The 21,613-nt window shown below is 34.4% G+C and overlaps 1 protein-coding gene across 3 annotated transcripts in view; it reads right to left on the reverse strand.

The window, feature by feature from the left end:
- Positions 1-19,833, reverse strand: part of LOC130662391 (protein PTCD3 homolog, mitochondrial-like) — a 30,580-nt gene extending 10,747 nt beyond the window's left edge. Inside the window, exons 1-12 of one of the 3 annotated variants that reach the window (XM_057461252.1) lie at positions 19,717-19,833; positions 9,379-9,440; positions 9,021-9,063; positions 8,745-8,790; positions 6,671-6,739; positions 6,108-6,203; positions 1,989-2,052; positions 1,843-1,908; positions 1,688-1,761; positions 1,442-1,531; positions 1,288-1,325; positions 518-608 (exon numbers count right to left, since the gene is read on the reverse strand). In XM_057461252.1, the coding sequence (XP_057317235.1) occupies positions 518-608; positions 1,288-1,325; positions 1,442-1,531; positions 1,688-1,761; positions 1,843-1,908; positions 1,989-2,052; positions 6,108-6,203; positions 6,671-6,739; positions 8,745-8,790; positions 9,021-9,063; positions 9,379-9,440; positions 19,717-19,733 (756 nt within the window). In that variant the 5' untranslated portion in view covers positions 19,734-19,833. Of the gene's footprint in view, positions 1-517; positions 609-1,287; positions 1,326-1,441; positions 1,532-1,687; positions 1,762-1,842; positions 1,909-1,988; positions 2,053-6,107; positions 6,204-6,670; positions 6,740-8,744; positions 8,791-9,020; positions 9,064-9,378; positions 9,441-19,515; positions 19,647-19,716 lie in introns of those variants that run through there. The other 2 variants (XM_057461251.1, XM_057461253.1) reach the window with 2 other exon arrangements.
- Positions 19,834-21,613: the final 1,780 nt, after the last annotated feature.

The raw sequence follows: 21,613 nt of genomic DNA on the forward strand, positions 1-21,613 counted from the left end.
ACCGCAGTGAAAGATATACGTGTTCTTTCTTTGATATTCATTGTGAAAAGAGATTTTTCAAACTTTTTACCTAAAAAGTAACTTTTTAGCTAAAGTTTTTTCTTACAACTTACCGTGTCTTTTAGCCTTTAGAGTGGACTAATTTTTGTGACTGGCCGAAATGGGATTTTTGTGGCCTATATTAAATTCGCAAATGAAACATTTTTCTAAATTTGGCATGGATTTTATTTAGCCAGTAAGGAAAAAAGGCTTTATTTGATAATTGAATAATCTAGCATGCTGTGTCTATCATGTTCATCATCGATTATTTTATTGACAGCATTATCCTGAAAATGCAAGTGATTAAAGTTGTATTTAATTTTAAAGAATTGATGAATACAATTTGGCGCTAATTTAATATGGCGAATGGCGTATTATGTTAGTGTTGATTTAATTTGTCGTATTTGTGCAAAGTATGTTAATTTTAAAAAGACAAAAGGCAAACACCACTGATATGTTTTCACAGAAATAAACATACCTTGATTAAGCCGAGAATAAAAACTTCATATGTTCTACTATTTGACTGGTCTTTTAATTCTGCAAAGAGTTTTTCAGCATAACCATCAATTCTATGTTAGGAGAACACAATATTTTAAAATGATGTAAGACTTCATAAAGTGCTGATATACTTCCTACAGTTAGTCTTGCTACTTAAGGAAGAAAAAGAGTTCATTTGCCGTTATTTTATAGCTCCAAATGGAAATGCAGGATGCGATGGATATTTTGCCAAAAATACAAGTTTCCTACCATATTCTCTATTTATTGCTTGTGGAGGTATCGAAACTAATGTTGCATTTGCCTTGACAAGTGACTTTTTCCCTGCCTTGATTTTTTTCAGTATTACAAACTTGTATTCCACACAGTGGAAGAGAAAATCGATATTTTTTAAAGTGAGAGAATTTTATCCGAGCAAAATGCTGCATTATAAAGGTGAGAAAAAAAATTGTAAAATATAGGTGACAACGTCATTCGCAAAGTAAAATGAAAGTTTGGACAATTTTATTGGTCCTAAAGGCTTAAATTTCAAATGGTACTCTTTTTAAAAAAATATGAAAATTTAACATTAGAGTATGATGTAAGTAAATAAATTTAAAGAAAACGTTATCTAAAAAAGTAAGATACACCGAATTGTTAAGCATGAATGCTCAGGTATATAACAGCATGACAAAATTTATCATATCAATATAAAGATGCACTATTGAGGTGTAATATTAAAAAAAAACATCTCAACTGCAAACACAGTATTACCTCCAAGTTGATTTGGCCGATTTAGTTTCTTCACTTTCCTAAAAAAATCCAAATCGAATTCCGAAAGTAAATAATTAAAGTTTAAATAATTAAAGAAAGTAAATAGGTTTCAGTTTTTTCCTAATGAATAAACCTCCCTGAGTAGTCATCTAACCTGGATTGTTGCATCTGCTTCTTCTTCTGAGGAAGAGGAAGAAGAAGAGGAAGAAGATGATGACATTGTAGAAGCTTTTTCATTTTGTTCCTGCACATACACAAAGTTAGAATAAAACAAAAAAAAAAATTGCAAAAATCTTAAATAGCATACATTCTATAGTGAAAAGTAGAGAAAACCCTGTTTGAGTAAATTACAGATGTTTATAACAGAGCACCTTCAGTTCCGATCGCAAATTATAATTACCATTGGTGATCCTGCAACTGTGTGGAAGCTGACAAAATCCAGAACATCGTTGTGTATATCAATTGACAATAATTCTGAAAAAAAAAGTTATAAATTTCAACTTAAACACATGTCAAAAAATAATTTAACAAACCTATCAGAATGTTTCGTTTTACCTTTCTGTTTTAGCTTTTCATAGAGATTGATAACTTTTGGAATGTTGTCACCATTTGTCATAAGCACTAAAATAAAGTATAAATATATATGGATATATCAATCAAAAAATCCCGCCATTAACAGAATTATATTTGACATTTTTTACATTGAAGGTTGTCAACAGTTTCTTCCATATCGTCAACAATCAATACACTTTCTTTTGGCCAGGCCTGAAAAAGAATATGTAAGAAAAGATATTGATATGGGATAAAATTTAGGGTAAATAAATTCAAGAGAAAGGAGCTTACATCTCAGTACATTATTGTAAGAAATATATATACAAAAAAGAACTGGAGCAGGCTGTCAAATCCGACGTGAATCTGCGAATCTCATTCACGTGTCGACTCTATTGTGACCTCTGATACCGCGAATCCAATCACATTAGCGCAATTAATAACATTAGCCACCATATTTCTACTCTTCCAATATTGGTGAATCTACGAAAAAACACTTCCTTTTGCTGCCAAGGTCCACCATTCGCTGCTGATGGTTACCATTTTATTTTTCCCTTTATTGAAGTTGAATACTTTACAGAACGGTTACTGATCATCAAGCATCAAGCCCTTGCGCGCAGATCACCGGGAACCTAATTATCGGGACAGGAGTAGCAACGTGATTTCCTTCCCATGAGCTTTTTTTTGTATGCGATTTTTTTTATTATCATCTTTTTTAAAAGTTTATTAAATGAATGACGTCTCGTCTCGATGATATGTTTACTATGTCTCTCCAACACCCAGTCCGGTCTGTGAACAGTTGGTGCTAGGAAGTGCATCCAGCTGTAAAACAATGCCAAAACTCTTTATTAATGGCTGATCAGACAAACTGCGTAAACGGGGCTGGAACTCTAAGGAGTGAAGGTGCCGGGCACAGTAGGACAGATGTCAGGTGTGAGCATTGTCAGACCTTTACCCAGCTATCACATCACAAGGTAGATAACACTAGGTTGAGGATGGCTAGTGTAAATGTTGGTACTCTGAGAGGTAGAGTAGGTGAAGTAGTTGAAATGTTAGAACGTAGATCTGTTGATATGTGTTGTGTTCAGAAAGTCAGGTGGAAAGGAGCTTCAGTGAGAGTTGTGGAAGATAGCTTTTTTTAAGCTTTTTTGGATTGGTAATAGTGATGGATATGGAGGAGTTGGTATATTCGTTGCAGAGAAGTGGGTAGAAAAGTAATAGATGTTATGCGTGTTAATAGTTGTATTATAGTGTTTTTGATAGGCAATAGGATTGTCACTTTTCTGTCAGTTTATGATCCACAGTGTGGACTCAGTGAGGAAGATAAGGATAAGTTTTATGATGAGTTGATAGCAGTCACATCAAAGTTTGGAGACACTGGTGGGCGGCGACTTTAATGGTCATGCTGGGAAGTCATCTGAAGGTTATAGAGGTGTGCATTGAGGCTATGGATTTGGGAGCAGAAATAAGGAAGGGGAGAGATTGCTTGAGTTTGGAATGGCAACGGACATGGTGGTTTGCAACACATCATTCAGTAAGAGACAGAGTAGGTTGATAACATATGAGTCAGGTGGCTGTAAGACACAGATATATTACTTCCTGATTAGAAAGTCAGACAAGAAAGTGGTGAAGGACGTGAAAGTTATATCAGGGGAAGAGTGTGTTTCCCAGTATAGGTTGCTGGTTTGTGATATTATCTTGAAGAGTGTTAAAGAAGCTAAGAGAATGTACAGGCCCCGTTGTAAAGTCTGGAAGCCGAAGGAAGAGATTGCAGCAAGACAATTTAGTGCAAAAGTTCAGCAGTTAGCCCACAATGGTCAGTGTGATAGTGACAATGTTGAAAGTACTTGGACTACTTTGAAGAATTGTCTTCTAGAAGCTTTTGATGATACCTGTGGGTGGACGAAAGGACCAGCTAGACATAGACAGACCTGATGGTGGAATAATGAGGTTGACCAGTGTATAAAGGAAAAGAGGAAACTTTGGAAAGAGTGGAAGTCAGGTAGTAGAAAAAATATTTACTTAGAAGCTAAGCGTCAAGCATGTACAGCAGTGCATAAGGCAAAACCAAGAGCAGAGAGAAAGATGTGTTAAGAAGGGAAGACCAGCGCAATGATGTGTTCAAGATAGCAAAGCAAATGAAGAAGACTAATCAAGATGTTGTAGGTGAGAAGTGTATAGTAATGATGAAGGTATCTTGGCTATCACAGAGGAGGATAAAGGGTAGCTTGGAAGAATTATTATCAGAGGTTGCTTCACACTGAGTTTGATTGGGATGAGGATAATTTGTCTGATGATGATGTTGTAGAAGGGCCAGCTATGCAGATCAAGACCGAATGGGTAGTGGAGGCTATTAGCAAATTGAAGATTATCAAGGCTGGAGGAGTATCAGGTAGATGGTAAATGGTAAAAGCATCTGGATATATTGGAGTTGAGCTTATTACAAGTCTTGCTAATCAGATTATAAAGGATGGTGCTATTCCGAGTGAGTGGCAGTCGAGTGTAATAGTGAATAGTTTCAAGGGCAAGGGAGATATATTAGAAAGAGGTAATTATATATAAGTTTGAAGTTGGTTGATCAAGTAATGAAAGTTATTAAAAGAGTGATTGATAAGTTACTTAAGAAAGAATTGATATAGATAAGATGCAATTTGGTTTTGTTCCAGGGCGTGGCACTACAGATGCAATATTTTCACTCAGACAGCTTCAGGAAAAGTATTTAGGAAAGAGAAAGAATCTCTATTTTGCCTTTGCAGATTTAGAGAAAGCTTTTGATAGAGTGCCACATAAAGTTATTTGGTGGGCTATGAGAAAATTAGGTGTGGATGAGTGGGTAGTTACGATGGTACAGTCCATGTACAGCAATGCTAGAAGTCGTGTCAGGACTAACAATTCACTTAGTGATGAATTTAGTGTAAATGTTGGTGTACATCAGGGTTTTGTACTTAGTCCTTTGTTGTTTGTTCTAGTCTTAGAAGCGCTGTCGATGGAGTTCAGAACAGGTTGTCCATGGGAGTTATTGTATGCAGATGATTTGGTTCTCATAGCAGAGTCGATGGAAGAATTAGTTGAAAAGTTTGAGAAGTGGAAGAAAGGACTAGAAGAGAAAGGGCTAAGGGTGAACACAGCAAAGTCTAAAGTCATGATTAGTAGCATTGCAGCCAAGTGTGACCTTGTAGTTGTAAAGTGGTCTTGTGGAGTTTGCAGAAAAGGGGTTGGTAGTAACTCAATTTTTTGTCAGACTTGCAAGCATTGGGTAAGAAGTGCAGTAGTATTGGTGGTAGGTTAAGAGCTGACATTCAGTTTGTATGTAAGCGTTGCAAAGGTGAGATTATAGAGAATGAAGTATTTCCAGCTTCAATGATGTACAACAGTGGCTCATTAGAGATAGCTGAGAACTTCTGTTACTTAGGTGATATGTTGGGCAGAGAAGGGGGTGTTGGAAGAAGTGTTACTTGCAGGATAGGTTCTGCTTGGAAAAACTTCAGAGAGTTACTTCCTTTGTTGACTAGCAGAGTCTTGTCAATTGAGTTAAAAGGTAGGTTGTGTGAGGCCTGTGTAAGAAGTGTTATGTTGTACGGTAGTGGGACATGGGCAGTGAAGCAGGAAGATCTTGACCATTTAGATAGGAATGATATGAGAATGGTTAGGTGGATGTGTAAGAAGCAGGCTAAGTATCCGTAGAATTAAAGAATTAATTGGGTAAGAAAGTGTAGAGACTTGATAGTTCCTGGGGCAAGGCCCAGAGGCAGACCGAGAAAGACTTGGCAGGAGGTTATAAGGACAGACTTAATACAGAAGAAGTTAAGTTTAGATCTAACACAGTCTAGATCAGATTGGAAGAGGGTCATTAATATACCCCGTCAAACCCATGCTAGCATGGAAAACGGACGTTAAGCCGAGAATGAATGAATGAAATGAATGTCTCTCCCAGGAACCCGTATTTAAAGGGTATTTTCGTAAGGTATAGTTCCCCCACATGGGTTCGGTACTTTCCCTTTAATCTCAAAGCACAAAATATCAAAATGGCACATTTCTCGAGGGTGAATTTCGGCCTGTGTTTCATATCATAATAATACTAGAGAAAGAAACTATAAAAATTGGATTCGCATATTGAATTTATGAGATTTTAAATTGGATTCGCGAGAGGTAAGAATCACGAGAATCCAACTAGATTCGCTGGATTCACGAAGTTGTCATTGCAAAAATCCAAATGGATTCGGGATAGCTAAGGTCGGATTTAACAGCCTGTAGAGTTTTATATAACAAACCGGCACTGGCTGTCGCATTGGAAATAAATCAGGATACTTTTTTAATACATATTCAGCTGCTTTCGTTCCAGACTCCATTGCAAGCAGCAGTTCTCTCTAGAAAAAAAAATTAGCATAAAAAAGAACAATAAATAAGTGTTTGTGTAAGATGGAGGGAGATCTTCTGTATCATGTGCGCCTGCAATGGGATCACTATATCTCAACTTGCAAAAAGGTTTGTTCTAGATCAAATTTTGAGATAAAGTGGGATCAAGGCACATTTTGAGTATTTCACACACAGACAGACTTCTACTATTTGCTTTCATCTTTTGGCACTATGTAAAAGTTAGTACTATGTAAAAGAAGGAGATCTCAAAAAACTATAAACAACAAAAGTAATTACAGAAATTGTATATGCAAAAAAATCAATGATTTAATAATGCATAGGTACTTGAATAAAGACTATTGTAAAATGTTTATCTCACCTACAGGTTAACCTATGCTATGCAAGAGAAAATTGGGTAGAAAATTTAATTGATATCATCAACAAATTCAAATTGCCTTTTAAAAAAGTCAGTACAAACCTGTTTCATAAGCGAACGTGGATTAAGTATGACATCATCAAAAAAGCGATAATCTGGTTTATTTGGAACCTATAAGAGATTATTTATTTGATAGGGTTTAAAATGTCTTCCCTGTATTTAGAGATATGAGATATGCCTCAGAATAGCTTAAAGAAATAAACGGTTACAAAACTTTCACACTTTAAAAAAATAACAAGAAAATATGATGCATTCTATTAATCTTGTTTTGGAAATTGTGCTGATATTATTATACTGAATTCTTGACGATTGCTAAAATGGGATTATTTATTTCTGAATTAAAAATGGCATAGAGTAGGTGAAAAAAATAAAACTTTGATTGGTAATTTTAAATACTTCTTTAGTTCATTGTGTCAAATTACTGTTAAAAATGGAACAATAATGATTAAACCAAATTTAAAAATCAACTGAGTGTTAATAGAGTAACAAATCTTGCCAAAAAAATTATTTGAGTAAGTGCACTGTCATATCGTTTATGTTAAGGCGTGAGTATACGAAAAAAATGTTTTTTTTTTAAAAAAATGTTTTTCAGCCATTAGATAGAAAAAGATCTGGGCTTTAAAGTGTGCAAAAATATTTAAAAAAAAATGTATTCAAGATAGCTTATTATCCCCCCCCCCCAAATTTTTTTTTCATAAATTACTTTTTTGTTATGCGATAAAAATATTTGTTCACACGTAATCATCTTGGGTATTAAGTTTTACTACTCAATTATGTTTAAGGTTGTAAATGATAGCGGACTCAAAGAGGAAAATGATATGTACTTAAAAGATTCTTTTGAAGTTTTTCTCCATTTCCCATAAGGATTTTTTTTTTCTTTTTTGTCTTCAGAAGTTGAATATAATTTACTGTGAAAAACATGGCAAAACCAGTTTATAAGTTAACGGCGAATAAAAAATGTCCTATCGTCATAAAGCTTTTATGTCATCAAAAAAATGAAGAAAACCCAAAACACAAATATTTGACTCGCCAGCTAAAAGAAGATTAAAGCAAACGGTTTCTGCTGCCGATCGCCAAGCTGGCACTAGTCGAAAAGATTTTTGTTTCTAGAGTTAGTTTTTGTTTTACCCATACTCAACTGTGTAAAAGCGAACACCTGAAGCATTAACAAAAGATGTGAAAAAAACCTGTTAACAAATAGTCGTTACCATAGTGATCAATTATTATGCAGAAGTATAAGATTTCTGTAAGAAATTCGAAAGCTCTTTTTTACTGTGTTAAATTTTTAAGAGAGTATCACTTACGTTTTAAATCTCTTTTATAAAACTATAAAGGATGTGGGGTGGAGAGCACGCTTAGCGTGGAGAGAAATGTTCGATCTAAAAACGCTTTTTTTATTTCTTGAGAATAAGTAGAACGCGAGTTATGATGAGTTTTCTGACAATTAGAGGTTAAAATTTTTTAATACTAAATAACTCCAAAAGTAAAAAACATTAAGAAAAAATTAAAAAGTGTTTTTAGATCAATGTCTTGTGATCACAAAAAATCAAACAGCAAACTTGAGAAATTAGTAGCTTTGTAAAGAGATCGCATTTGTAGGAGAGGGGCCATTTTTTATGTGTCTATTAAACCTTCAAATTTATTTTTTCTTAATAATTTTTATACCATTATATAGATAATCATATAGGCTTTCTAAAACATATACATTAATATATCAAAATGGTGAATTAAAAACATTTTAAAATATCACACCTTTTTTGTATACTCACGCCTTAATTCAGACTTATTTTAAAAGATCACACAATTGCACAACAATGTAAAGATTTTTTAATTTTTAAAAGAATGACAGAATCACAGGATGATTTTTCTCTAGTTTTTATTGTTACTTTTACTTACAATTAATGTCAATATAATACTTTTTGATAATAAAGAAAGTTATTTTTGTTAGGGATATGTTTGAACACTTTTTTATCAGATCAAAAATTTAAACATAAAAAATCAAAAATAGTATTTTGTGAAATTTAAGGATATTTTAATATCAAAACAGCATATAAAATATATTCTCACTTGAATATTTTAGGACATTTAAAGTCTTTGATTTAAGTATTATAGTTACCTGTCCAACAGTAGAAGAAAGTGCTTTTAAGACTGTTAACCTGTCCCTAAAAATACAAAGAGCCGATTTATACTTTATACATATCCTTTGGTACATGTCCAACTATGCTATCTTTGTAACATTTGTTGTGACAACATCTCTTGCGCCATTTGTTTTACAAGACTGTGCTTGTGTTGGTTTTAAGAGATATTCCTACTAAGGGAAGCCAGATAAAGTAGTCCTTGTTTTGTTATGATTAGTTTGTGAGTGTCAAGTCTATATCTGTTAAATGCATACCTTTTCTTTCTTCCATAAACATATGTCTGTGTTCTTTCAGCTTCTAAATACATACTAAGATTTTAAGTGGACTAAGATTCAGATGGTTGTCAAAACCGCTTAGTGCTGCTCTTAAACAAACCAGGCTGAAAAATTGGAAAGTTATGCAACCAAAGTTTTGCATAATTGAACACACAACCTATAAAATAGTTCTTATTCCAAATATTAATAACATTAAAAATATGTCAAGCTGAAATTTAGCAACACTGGTAACTTTGAGGCTGAGAACAAAATTTCCCCTATCAACTGTGGTTAAAATAAAAAAGGAGTTGCTGATAAAAGAAAAATGTGAATACTTTAAGTTGATATAAAAAAGTACCTGTGTTTGCTTCTTTTGCTTGCAACGAAACATTTTTTGAAGAAAATATTGATCTTGAAAGTCTAAAGTAAAATTTGATTTATTTAAATTACATATTTATTTTAGTGAAACCTGTTGTGAAATTTGTTAGTGAATTTCAAAAATTCTTTAATGTCATTATTTCTTTGAATGAGTTAATAAATTGTGCTTTACTCCCTGACAATTTTAATTCTGAAGTTGTGAAGTAAGTCACAGATTTTTATGGATACAAACGAATATGCATGTTTGCTTACTACTCTTTCGATGAGTTCAATTTAATGTGTCCTACACCTTATGACATGCTTCTCACAGTGAGTAGCTGAAATCTTTTATGTATGACTAGCTATAATAAAATAGTCATTAAATGTTAAAGGAACTAAACTGTAATTAACTACACACACTATTTTAATTAAATGAACTGTGATTAACCAACAGTTCATTTAAAACAGAAGCAAAATGAAAATCATGAGGCTGTAAACAGTCAGAGCTGTGTTAAGGTCATATTTATAATGAAAGATATAGTAAAAAACATTTGTATCCATAAACCAATTAGTTAAAGGGAACTATAAGGTGACTCCAATTTAATTAGTTGTTGTACGGCTCCGACCGACCCTAACTTTCATGAAAACAAAAAAAAAATATCAAGCAAAAAAGTTTTAAAGAAAAAAACATGAAAAAAACAACATTTTCTCATCCCATCTCGTGAAAATATAATGAGCATAGAAGATATTAATGATGTTATCTTTGTTGGTTGAATGTCTATCTACAATTATAGTAAACAAGGTAAATCAATAACGTTGCTTTAGGACCACAGACCACAGGACCATTGGTAAGGCCACTGGAAGTTTATTCTTTGTTCATGGTAATTTGTAGCGATAAAACTAAAATGCATAGTGCGCTAATTTTGTAATCACAAAAATACTTACGTGGTTAAACAGAAGTTTAAATTATTATGTGATTTATAACAAAAATTAGCTTTCGCAAAAATAGTTATAATATACAAGTGAAAAACAACACAGATTATTGCCGTAACACCCTCCATCGTTATGATTAATATGTTTAAAATTACGCTAGCTAAACTGAAAGACAGCAAGAGTTCGGTCGATACCATTTAGGAAAAATAATTAAAACAAGATAGAATACGCTTGTTGTAAGACCCTCCTCCGTTATGAATTTAAAAAAAATGATTTTAACGCTGCGAAAGACTTTAAATATTCTCAACTAAACAACCATAGTCCGAAAAAGAATTTGCACTTAAATTTAGATTTTCCTATAAAACTGCGCAAAAAACACTAAAAGAACACTAAAATTGTTTGTTTTATTATTCTAAGTAGAAGAAGTATTATTATTTTAGTAGTATTATTTTAAGTAGGAGAAGCTGCATAACTTTTGAAACAGCGCATTTATTTTGCCAACTGACCGACCGTAAGTACTATCAACTTCACCCGTAGAGCAACTAATTAAATTGGAATCGCCTAAGGACAGTTAGAAACAGTTATTGCCACCTTAAAATTCTTTTTTCACCTGGTACCTAAAAAAAAGCTAGTTAGGTAGCTGCAAAAACAAATTTAAATTTTTCTGAAACAGCTGCTTTGAGAAATTTTGCTACAGTGAATTCAACCTTCTCGGCCATTGAGCACATTTCACTTTCACTGAATATACACCTGATTTCTTCATTTCATTTCATTTATTTTTTATTTTTTACAAAAGGAGTTTCACTTTCGTTTTGTGTACACCTTTCGCCATGTTTTCTTCCCATCTGAAATCACTCTCAGCCAAACCATTATCTTCTTCCAGGCTAAACCCATATGACCCATGATTTTATAATCTTGTGACTGTAAATCAAAAAAACAGGGCACCTAAATGTTTTTTGGCATGTCATTGATTGCTTGTTTTAATGTGTTAGAAATCAGCACCCTTATAAAATCCCGAACCCTGCAATAAAAACTTTGCAGCGCCACTCCAAATATGAAGGATGTTATGACATACATATTCTGCCGCGATTCTTTTTTCATATATTACATTTAAAGTTAACTAGGGATCTAAATTCTAGACTACAGGAATACCAGTAGTAGTAGTGTAGTAGTATAATCACTTTCTGTGCTTATTTCTTTCTTGTTCTTTCTCAATTTTAAACTTTGCTTGAAAAAGAATTTTGATAAAAACAACCTGTAAAAATTGCACATACAAAAAAATTACACTTGCAATAAATTGTTTGTCATAGCAGATTTAAATTGAACCACAAAATTGCAGCACATGAACTGAGATATTCCTGACATAGACTGCTTTTGGAATGAAAATGTACCTTCATTATCCACAATAAGTAGCTATATAGCTATAGCTAGCCTGTTCTGCCCAGAATGCAAAAATGGCCTGTTTATAAACTGGACAGACGGTTTATGTACGCATGGCCTGATTATGTTTTTTTGCCCTGATAGTGATTGTGGTGACCGGAATATGAACGCTAATATAATGGCTGGCCAGGCAGGCTGTGATTGGCATTTTCTTCGAACTTTTCTGAATGAAACATTGACTAGGCATGGTGAAAGAAAAAAGTCTCGACATGATTTTTCTCAGCAGGATAAAACACTATTGAAAACTAGGCATAGCAAAAAAAAGTCACAACATAATTCTTAGTCTAAACTCCTCTTGTGAGTACATTTAACCATATATTTTGAAGTAACTAAATTTCACGGAAATTAGATTTTGCGGATGGGTGATATCATTTTTATTTTTCGCAATTAAATTCTGGGGATGGTCATTATGGTCAGTACTGGAATCAGGCCACCTAACATCATGGACCGCGTCTCATGTGTGTCGCGCACAACTTGCGGTGCTATCACAATAATAAAACTTTTTAGCAGTGGAAAGTTGCAATCCATATTGGGGTTGACTTTTAAGATGCATCATGATTTTCGCGATCCACATTGCAATCGTCATGATATATACATCTTTAAACATTATAATAATCACTTAATTAGTGTTATGAGAGAATAACGCCATTAAATATAAATAATTGTTTTTTGGTTTTTTTAAATCAAAACTATTTTAGTCGTGGTAAGCTTCTTTCTTGTTTAGACGACTCCAACTCAATTAGTTGTTTCACGGGCCTGGCCGACACTAATTTTCATGAAAACAAAAAAATATCAGAAAAAAAAGTTTAAAGAAAAAAAGAAATACAAACAATCATTTTCTTATCTCATCTCGGGAAAAAAAGATTATTATCGTCGTAACACCCTCCTTCGTTATTAATTATTATAATTGTTCAAAATTACGCTTGCTGAATTCTAATACTGCAAGACTTTTAGTCGATACCATTAAGGAACAATAATAAAAACAAGGTACACGTTTGTTGTAACACCCTCCTCCGTTATGAGTTTTAAATAAATATAATAGTAATGCCGTGAAAGACTTTAAATACTGTTAACTAAGCTATAGTCCGTAACAAGATTTTGCACTTAAATTTGATATAAGACTGCACAAAAAACATTAAAAGAACACTAAACTTTTTTATTAAAATAACTTTTGTTTTTTTCATTATTTATTTTAAGTGGGAGAAGAATAACTTGCTGTATAAATTTCAAAACAACTCTAGCAGCACTTAAAATAAATATTTGAGCACTGCCGGTCATACTGACCGTCAGAGATCCAAAATGACCGGTCAAATTGAATTTTTCGGCGGTCAAAAATATATGTGATTCCTTGGGAAACGGTTTTAATCACGAAATTTGATATTTATTCCACTTTGATGTTTTAAATTATTCTTATGCCTCCCTAATGAAATACAACTCAAAAAGTTGCCTGGGAACTAGGTTGCACATGTTAGTGTCGCATTCGGCACTGCCGGTGTAAAACACGAAGATACCGCAGTTGCGTCAGCAAAAGAATTGCTGGTGTTATTTTGTTGTGAAATTTGAATGAATGCAACAATCAAAAACGGTTGGTGTTTTTATAAAGAACATAAGGTATAGAGAACATTAAAGTCGGCCCCTTTCCTTCATGCTGACACTCTTATGCTCGGCTGGTGCATTACACTGAGACTCGAACGAAAGACGGAAGACCATTTGGAACCATGCCACAAGTCAGTCCGACCTTCGTCGTCACAGAGAATACTGCGAGAAGAGTGCGCACCCCTGCAAGTTAAATATAACCAGAACATGGGAGAGGTTAGGTGTCCTGTACCTTAATACAGCTGTATGTAATACGAAAGAAAAAACATGTTGAATAAAGTTTAAAAAATCGTTTTAAAAGGGGAAAGAGAAATCAAATATGTTTAGTAATAATAATCGAAAAAAATGTATATCATATTAAAAAGAAGTCCAGAAGTTCTGTCTCCCACACGACACAGTAGGCAATAAGTTAGCCCTGCCCTCGGTTTTGTGAGAAGAGATGTTCTGCAAAGACTCTAACACTTAATTCTTCTGTACCGTTTTGCTTTATGTTAAGCTGTGCCTGTGACAAGCATTTTCGAAGCATGCCACCGGCGAAACAGAAAAAGCCAGTAACATTCAAAAAGAACAACAGGTGTTATTACGCAATGCAGCGTATTCAATTTCTAAAAATAATTCATTTTTAAACGCGCATGTTTTTCATTCAAATTCCAAACTTTAAGTCATTTTTTTCTTTGATTTTTAGTATAGTAAATAATTACTTTATACAAACATTACAGACATTCCAGGTGCACATTATTGAAGTGACTAAAGTGTTTTTGGTGCGTGATTGAAAACGCTGCTCCATTGTCTATATGAAAAAATGTGTATGAATCAATGGTAAATAAATGTGAAGCAAGATATTTAGATTATAATCTATTCTTAATAGTAGATAAATAATTTTTTTTGCGAAGCAAGGAATTGATCGCCGGTCAGTCTGACCGCTCGTAACGTGATCCTGACGGTCAATTAACAAAATTCGGCGGTCAGTGACTGTTGACCGGCCGTTATTTTAAGCACTGTCTAGTATAACCTGCTGTATAACTTTCAAAACAACACAAGTGTATTCTGTATAGCTTTCAAAACAGCACAAGACTAATTCTTACTGTGTAACTTAAAAAAAACATAGGAAAAATTCTTGCTGCATAACTTTAAAAACATGTTTTTGAGCATGCAAGTATTTTTATCTTTATCTGTAAATTATTTGTTTTGCAGCAATTAAGTTTGGTTAAAAGTTATTAAACTTGCGAATCCCAAACTGTATTTACAACACAATTCATTTTGAGAACAATAACAACTTTGTCATCAGCCTGACCCGATTATATTTTTAACTGTGGTACACGAGTGCCAAATAATATAAGTGGCGTACATAAGCTGATTATGTTGCCCCGAATATATATTTTCTGCCCTGCTTATAAACAGGACAAGCTGCCGTACATAACCTGGGCAGAACAAGCCTAGCTATAGATGACTTGCCAATGTTTACAAAAATTAAAAAGTTTGCAGTTATTTTGCATATGCGCAAGCTGTTATAGGAATGATCGGAATAGATGAGGTGGGGGTGTTCTAATTTTTGTTAATGAAAACTTGGATAGCCACCTTTTGAAACACCTTTACTTCGAAAATGTTGAATCACTATGGGTGAAAGTGTGCCTGAAAAAAACTAAACCTATTTACGTGTGTGGGGTTTACAGGCCACCTGGAGGTAGTGATTTGCAGAGTACGGAAAACCTGTGTACTCATTTCAAACAGTGTTTTAACAAGCTCCCAAAAGAAAAAGAAGTTTTTATCTTGGGAGATTTTAACTGTAACATGCTTTCAAAATATGCTCTTTCCTCCAAAATAAAGGAATTATGCTCCACTCTTTTCCTAAAACAACATATTACGGAGCCAACTCGTGTTACTGAAAATAGTAGCACTCTTATAGACTTGATACTTTCTAACAGTTCTTGTATTTCTAAAACTGGTGTCATGGATTTAGGCATCAGTGATCACAATTTAGTTTATGTGATCAGAAAATTCAAAAGGCCAAAATTTGAACCTAAAACATGCAAGGTTCGTAGCTACAAGAACTTCAGTGAAGAGGCTTTTCTGAAGGACCTCAGGAATTTAGACTGGTCATATTTTAATAATTATGATGACCTTGATGAAGCATGTGAGAAACTGAATAAAAATGTTAAAACAGTGGCTGACAAACATGCCCCTTTCAAAACACATAGATTTTCTGGCCGTGTTGAGGCATGGGTCACTGATGAATTAATAATAGCCATCAAAGAAAGAGACTTCTTGAAACGGAAAGCATCAAAAACAAAATCAATCATAGACTGGGAAGCTTTCAAACAAAAAAGGAACCAGGTAATAGGTCTCAAAAATCGACTTAAAAACGAGTACTATAATGACGTTTTGCAGGACTTTCAAAAACGGCCAAAACAACTTTGGAAAACCCTAAAAAAACTGGTTCCTGATAAGTCAGGCAATACTACCTCGATAAAACGAGTAGTCCAAAACGATGGTACAGAAACTTCTAACCCAAAAGAAATTTCCAACACATTCAATTCATTTTTTGTCAGTGTTGGTGCCAAACTAGCCTCTAAATTTTCTTCTGACACTACTAATGTTAATCCACCTGTTAGCGGACACGATTTTCGGTGGGCTCGTATTGAGACCAAAAGTGTCGAAAAAATAATTAGTTCACTAAAACTTAATAAAGCTACAGGCTTGGACGGAGTTGGTTCATGACTGCTAAAAGCAGGTTCGTCAGTTTTAAGTATTTATTTATCAAGTCTTTTCAACAAATCTTTATTTACTGGTTATGTACCTAAATGTTGGAAGACTAAAAGGGTCTCGCCTATTTTTAAAAGTGGCAATAAAACAGATCCTACTTATTATCGGCCTATCTCCATTTTGCCAATTCCTATGAAAATTTTTGAAAAGTTAGTGCATGAGCAAATGTCTCATTTTATTTCTGAGCACAACTTCCTGAATGACAGACAGTCCGGATTTCGAAAACTCTTTTCCACAGAAACTGCAGTAGTCGATGTCTCTGATTTTATTCTTACTGAGCTCGACCAACATAACTTTGTTTGTGCTGTGCTCATTGACCTTAAAAAAGCTTTTGACACTGTTGATCATAAAATTTTGTTAAAAAAACTATGGTGTTTTGGCATCAGAGATGCTGCCTTTGACTGGTTCGAGTCCTACTTAACGGGCCAAATGCAGCTGACTCTTGTAAACAACACAGGATCAGATCTGCTTCATGAAGACGCTTTTGGGGTGCCGCAGGGATCTGTGTTGGGGCCCCTGCTCTTTCTTTTGTATATTGATGACTTAAAATCTGTCATCAACTCAAACTACCACCATCTATATGCAGATGATACAATAATTATTTCGTCTCATAAAAACTTGGATACCCTTGTCTCCCAGGTCGAGTTAGAACTTTCGCAAGTCGACCTCTGGCTGAATAATAACAAAATGACTATTAATACGGACAAAACTGAAACAATCTTTTTCGGCAACCACAGCCAGTTAAAAAAAGTTGAGAACAAAACTATCAACTATATGGGTATTCCTTTGAAGAGGAGCGAAAAAGTTAAATATCTTGGGGTAACATTTGATCAAAAAATGCAATGGGAAAAGCACATTAATGACATAAATAGAAAAATACTAATTAAATATTCTAAAATTAGAACCATTGCATCCTGTTTAACACCTCACACAAAAAACCTTTTAATTAATGCACTTGTCATGCCATATTTTAACTACTGCTCCTCGGCATGGGCTTGTGCCACCTAAGGTAGATTGGGAAAACTAGAAAAACGATTAAAATGTGTCCGTACCTTTCTTGGGAAAGAGAGGGAATATTCAATGAATAATTTACTCATCAAAAACGATGCCATATTAGTTTTCAAAGCCATGAATCACATTGCTCCTGATTACATGCGCTCAAAATTCCTTTTGACAAAAAACTGTCATAATCATCAAACAAGAGGAGCTTCAAAAAACAGGTTCACACTTCCCTTGGTCAACACGGAATTTGGCAAAAAAGCCTTCCCATTTAGAGCTGCAAAAGTGTGGAATAATCTTCCAGACCAAGTGACCTGTGATGGAAGTCTGCTTTCGTTTAAGACTTCCATCTCTAATGTATTTGGCAAATTCTAATGGAGATCACTTTTTAACTTTTTAATTTTTATTTTTTATTCTTTTTCTTTTCAATTTTCACAGATTATAAATGTTACTATGTTTGATTGAGCTGAGGCAGTCTAAGGTTTATCATTTTTATGGTGGTGGACCAACAGTTCACCACATGTTAATTGCGGTTCCTGAAGTAAGTACTTATACCTTGTTGAGAGGCTTGGCTTTGATTGCATTCAGTATTCAAGTGTCAACAAAGATGGCTACTAGCATCATTGAAGGATATACTTTAGAAACTCAATGTTATTTCAAATCTAGAATGGTAGACTAGTGAAAAGGGTGGTCACAAGGCATGAACACTAGGGGCCCTCAAGGTAACTAACCAATACTGTTGTAGATCCAGGCCCCTAAGATTGCCTTGCCTACCTATAAATTGGGAGCAGCTAAAGTCAACTAGTTTCCATCATCACATTTTGCTAATAGTTTGGTTTGAACACCCACCCACCCTGTTATTATATATTTTTTCTTTTTCTTTTATGTACATCAATCACTTCATGTACTGGCATCAATGTCCACAACTGTCACCATATTAACTAATTCTACAATCAACCACAACCCTTATGTTAACTCGATAACCGGACCATCATCCGACACATGACGAGTGCATACGATACCAATTGATGTAGCCCCAGAGGGTCTTCTACAACGAACTATAACACGCAACGATACTACGAACTACAACACGCAACGATCTACAACGCAAGATGGAGGGATCAATTGGCATCAAAGACGCGCGCTCGCTTACACCAGTGCTCTTGCCTCAAGGTTTTCTTGGTGATCCAAATTTGGCTACTTGCGATTGCCAAGTTTTTTGTCCAGAGGTAGAAGCACTGTTGACCCGCGCTGGTGGGGATGTCGGGCTTTCTTCGTCAGCCAAATGGGATGAAGATGCGTTTGTTTCCCTAACAAATGAGGTGCGTTTCCACGAGATACGCCATAGCAGGTAGTAGGCAATTTCCAAGCGAGTTGCTGAGGTGTAGGCGATTTCCAAGTGAGTCGCGGAGATATAGGCAATTTCCAAGCGAGTTGCTGAGGTGTAGGCGATTTCCAAGTGAGTCGCGGAGAGGTAGGCAATTTCCAAGCAGTTGCTGAGGTGTAGGCGATTTCCAAGTGAGTCGCTCAGATATAGGCAATTTCCAAGCGAGTTGCTGAGTTAGCGTTTCCACGAGGTACGCAGACGTTTCCACGAGATACGTCTTACTAAGGGTAAGGATGGAAACACACGCATCTGGTTTGGGCCCCCCTGATACCAAACCTGAATTCCCCCCCCCCTTTCCCCAAACTCAAGTGTAGTTATGACATGAAACAAGAGAAATATACTTCTAACATTATCTGTCATTGTTGTTGTTTGCTTTCGTGTTGTTGCTTCAGAACCATAGCAATTAATGTTTCTTTTTTGTTCTAGTGGCCCCCAGTGGAAACAATCCACTAACTATAGGTTTTTGTGATTTTCTGGGCTAGCCACTTTAAATATTTATTATTAATATTATTATTATTTAGCATTTCTGTTGGCAGAAAATATAAACAACAGACCCACAATAATTAAAGAAATCCATCCAAAAAAGAAAATAGTGAAATTTATTAAGAAGAATTAGAACCATTTTACGCTGCGTGATTCCTGCTTTTTTACCTACACAAAAGTGGGTGCATGCTCATTGTTCTCCTAATAAAATTAAATCAACTATGTCACGCAGAAAGTGGTGTCATAACCTTTAAACCCTAACCCTAACTAAAAAAACTGATTTTTTAGTTGCACTGCTGTGAAATTCATATATATATGACTTATAGAAAGTGCTGCTCTTTTTTTATGGTAGACATGATACGGCATGGAATAAGAAGCAGTAGCTACATAGTTCCAAAATGTTCACGCAAACTCTTTTAAAAGTAAAAATAAAAACTTTGCAAATGCTTCCAATTTACAAAAGAAAGCTAGATAGCTATGCTAATGAAAATTATCTTTAGAGGAAATTTGTCTAAATTTAGGCTCGTTAAAGCTTACCTTGCTATGGATCCTGTTTGTTGAAAATGTCTCAAGTTTCTGCAGCTACATAATTCACCACATACAGCTGCCATTTTGTTTTTCGAAACACATGGTATAGCCTACATGCAGGTATATTCCAGTCCGTAACTACAACTAACCTTTCCATATATGTACAATAAACTGACCTGTACGTAGTTGCAAACTATGGTAGTTGTTTACCTTTTTGTGCGAGACATTTTGTAGCTAGCCAGATGCTGGTTAGGAGCAGTCTTCTCCTCTGTTCGTCAGTCAGTGCCTTTCCTAATCACCTTTTATAAGACGCCAAGTAGAATGGCTAAAATAAACATAGCTATTTATATAGCTATGGATATAACCATAATTAGATTGGTGGCCAGTAAAGCCAGTTTCAGGGTAACATCTTTTAGCTAAGCTAGCTATATAGCTAGCTAGCTATAGCATCTAGCTAGTTGTTTTAGGCAACACGTTGTAAACAAACTGCGCAATATGTAACCTAAATAGCTTATTAAAAATTGTAAAGGTTCCCCAAATACTTTTGACAAAACTTTTGCAATGATTTTTAAGGGAAATTACATCGCAATTTTTTGTCCTGGAAATATTTCCAAAAAAATGCGAGAAATTTTATTGTTCATTATTGCCAACTAAGATTTGTGCAACCAGTAGGGTTAGCTTGCTAATCAAAGTAGCACATAACCTGCAATTCTCGTAACTCATGTAACTAAGTATATAGCTACACAAATATAGCTAGCTAGCTTACAGTATGGTGGCTGAGAACTGGCACACAAAAAAAACTCTGTTTAATTGCGTTTTTAACTCATTTTAGTTTTAATTCATTTTTTCTTTTATTTTTTTAATTTCAATTCATTTACTTTCAATAATTTTTGTTGTTATTATTTTAAAAAAATTCATTAATTCATTTTACTTATAATTCATTTTTTTTATTTTTTCATTTTTTTTATTTCAATTTATTATACTTTACCTTTTTTTCTGTTTTTAAAAATGTTTTTATTTTAAAATTTTAAAATTGATTTGTCGCTTGGCTGAGAGCTGCCATAGTATTCCACGATGCATTTTGACTACATTAACACGTGCGCAAGTAAAAACAAGGGCATAGAAACCAGCCCAGTAGTAAAGTTTACAACACATGCGCACAGGGAAGGTAATTCAAAATACTAACTCCAGACGCAAGAGGTAGCAAAAAAAAGAAACAATCCAGGTAAATCTATTTTATGACAATGTATTGAAATGCGTAGTTTGTGTAAGCACCAGGTTGCTTAGTGAATAAAGGTTCAAATTCCCTCTTTTTCATAAGCACATGTAAGGATTTCATTGGTCAAACATTTAGAACGAGAATTGTTCTTAGTTCTCCTCTCATTTTATATGGAAAACCGTGTATTAATCATAAGTTAAAAATTCTTCTCTTTGCGGCAAAACTATAATTTGGATAGCAATTTGTAAAGTGAGTAATTAAAAGATAGTTATAGAAGATGCTATCGTACAAATGAATGAGATCTTTTATAACAAAGAAACTGGCTTCCTATTGTCCTTTTCAGCTGCTATTACAGGTTTTAATCTTTCTACTAACATCTGTTTGTTTTATATAGAGACGCAAGTTACCTGCCCATTGTCTTGTGTATGTTGGCAAAAACTACCATGAAAGTTGCGCAAAATTCTTTGGACGTGGATATTCTGCCGGTACCGGCAGAATAGGTGGGAGTATTTATTCTGCCGGCACTAATTACCGGTAGAATAAAGGGGGCATTAATCATTTTTTATTGTGGTACTAATCCAAGCCTTTAATTATTTTAATAAACTACACATAATTTTACAAAAATAACTAGAACATTATATGACTACGAGGGACTAATTTACGATAAACACAACATATTGCTAACTATTAATTCTGCCAGCAGTAACCAACTACCGGCAGAATAAAGAAAAACATTAGTCTGCCGGCAGTAATAGCGGAAAACACGAGTCAAGTGGTAAAAATTATAATGCCGGCTATATACCTTCCTCGATTGCTTTTTCATCTCCTTTTTCCTAACAGAATATGGTAACATTATTTTAAGAATGTAATGACAAAAGAGTTATTGAC

This window comes from Hydractinia symbiolongicarpus, chromosome 10 (assembly GCF_029227915.1).
Source record: "Hydractinia symbiolongicarpus strain clone_291-10 chromosome 10, HSymV2.1, whole genome shotgun sequence".
Lineage (NCBI taxonomy): Eukaryota > Metazoa > Cnidaria > Hydrozoa > Anthoathecata > Hydractiniidae > Hydractinia > Hydractinia symbiolongicarpus.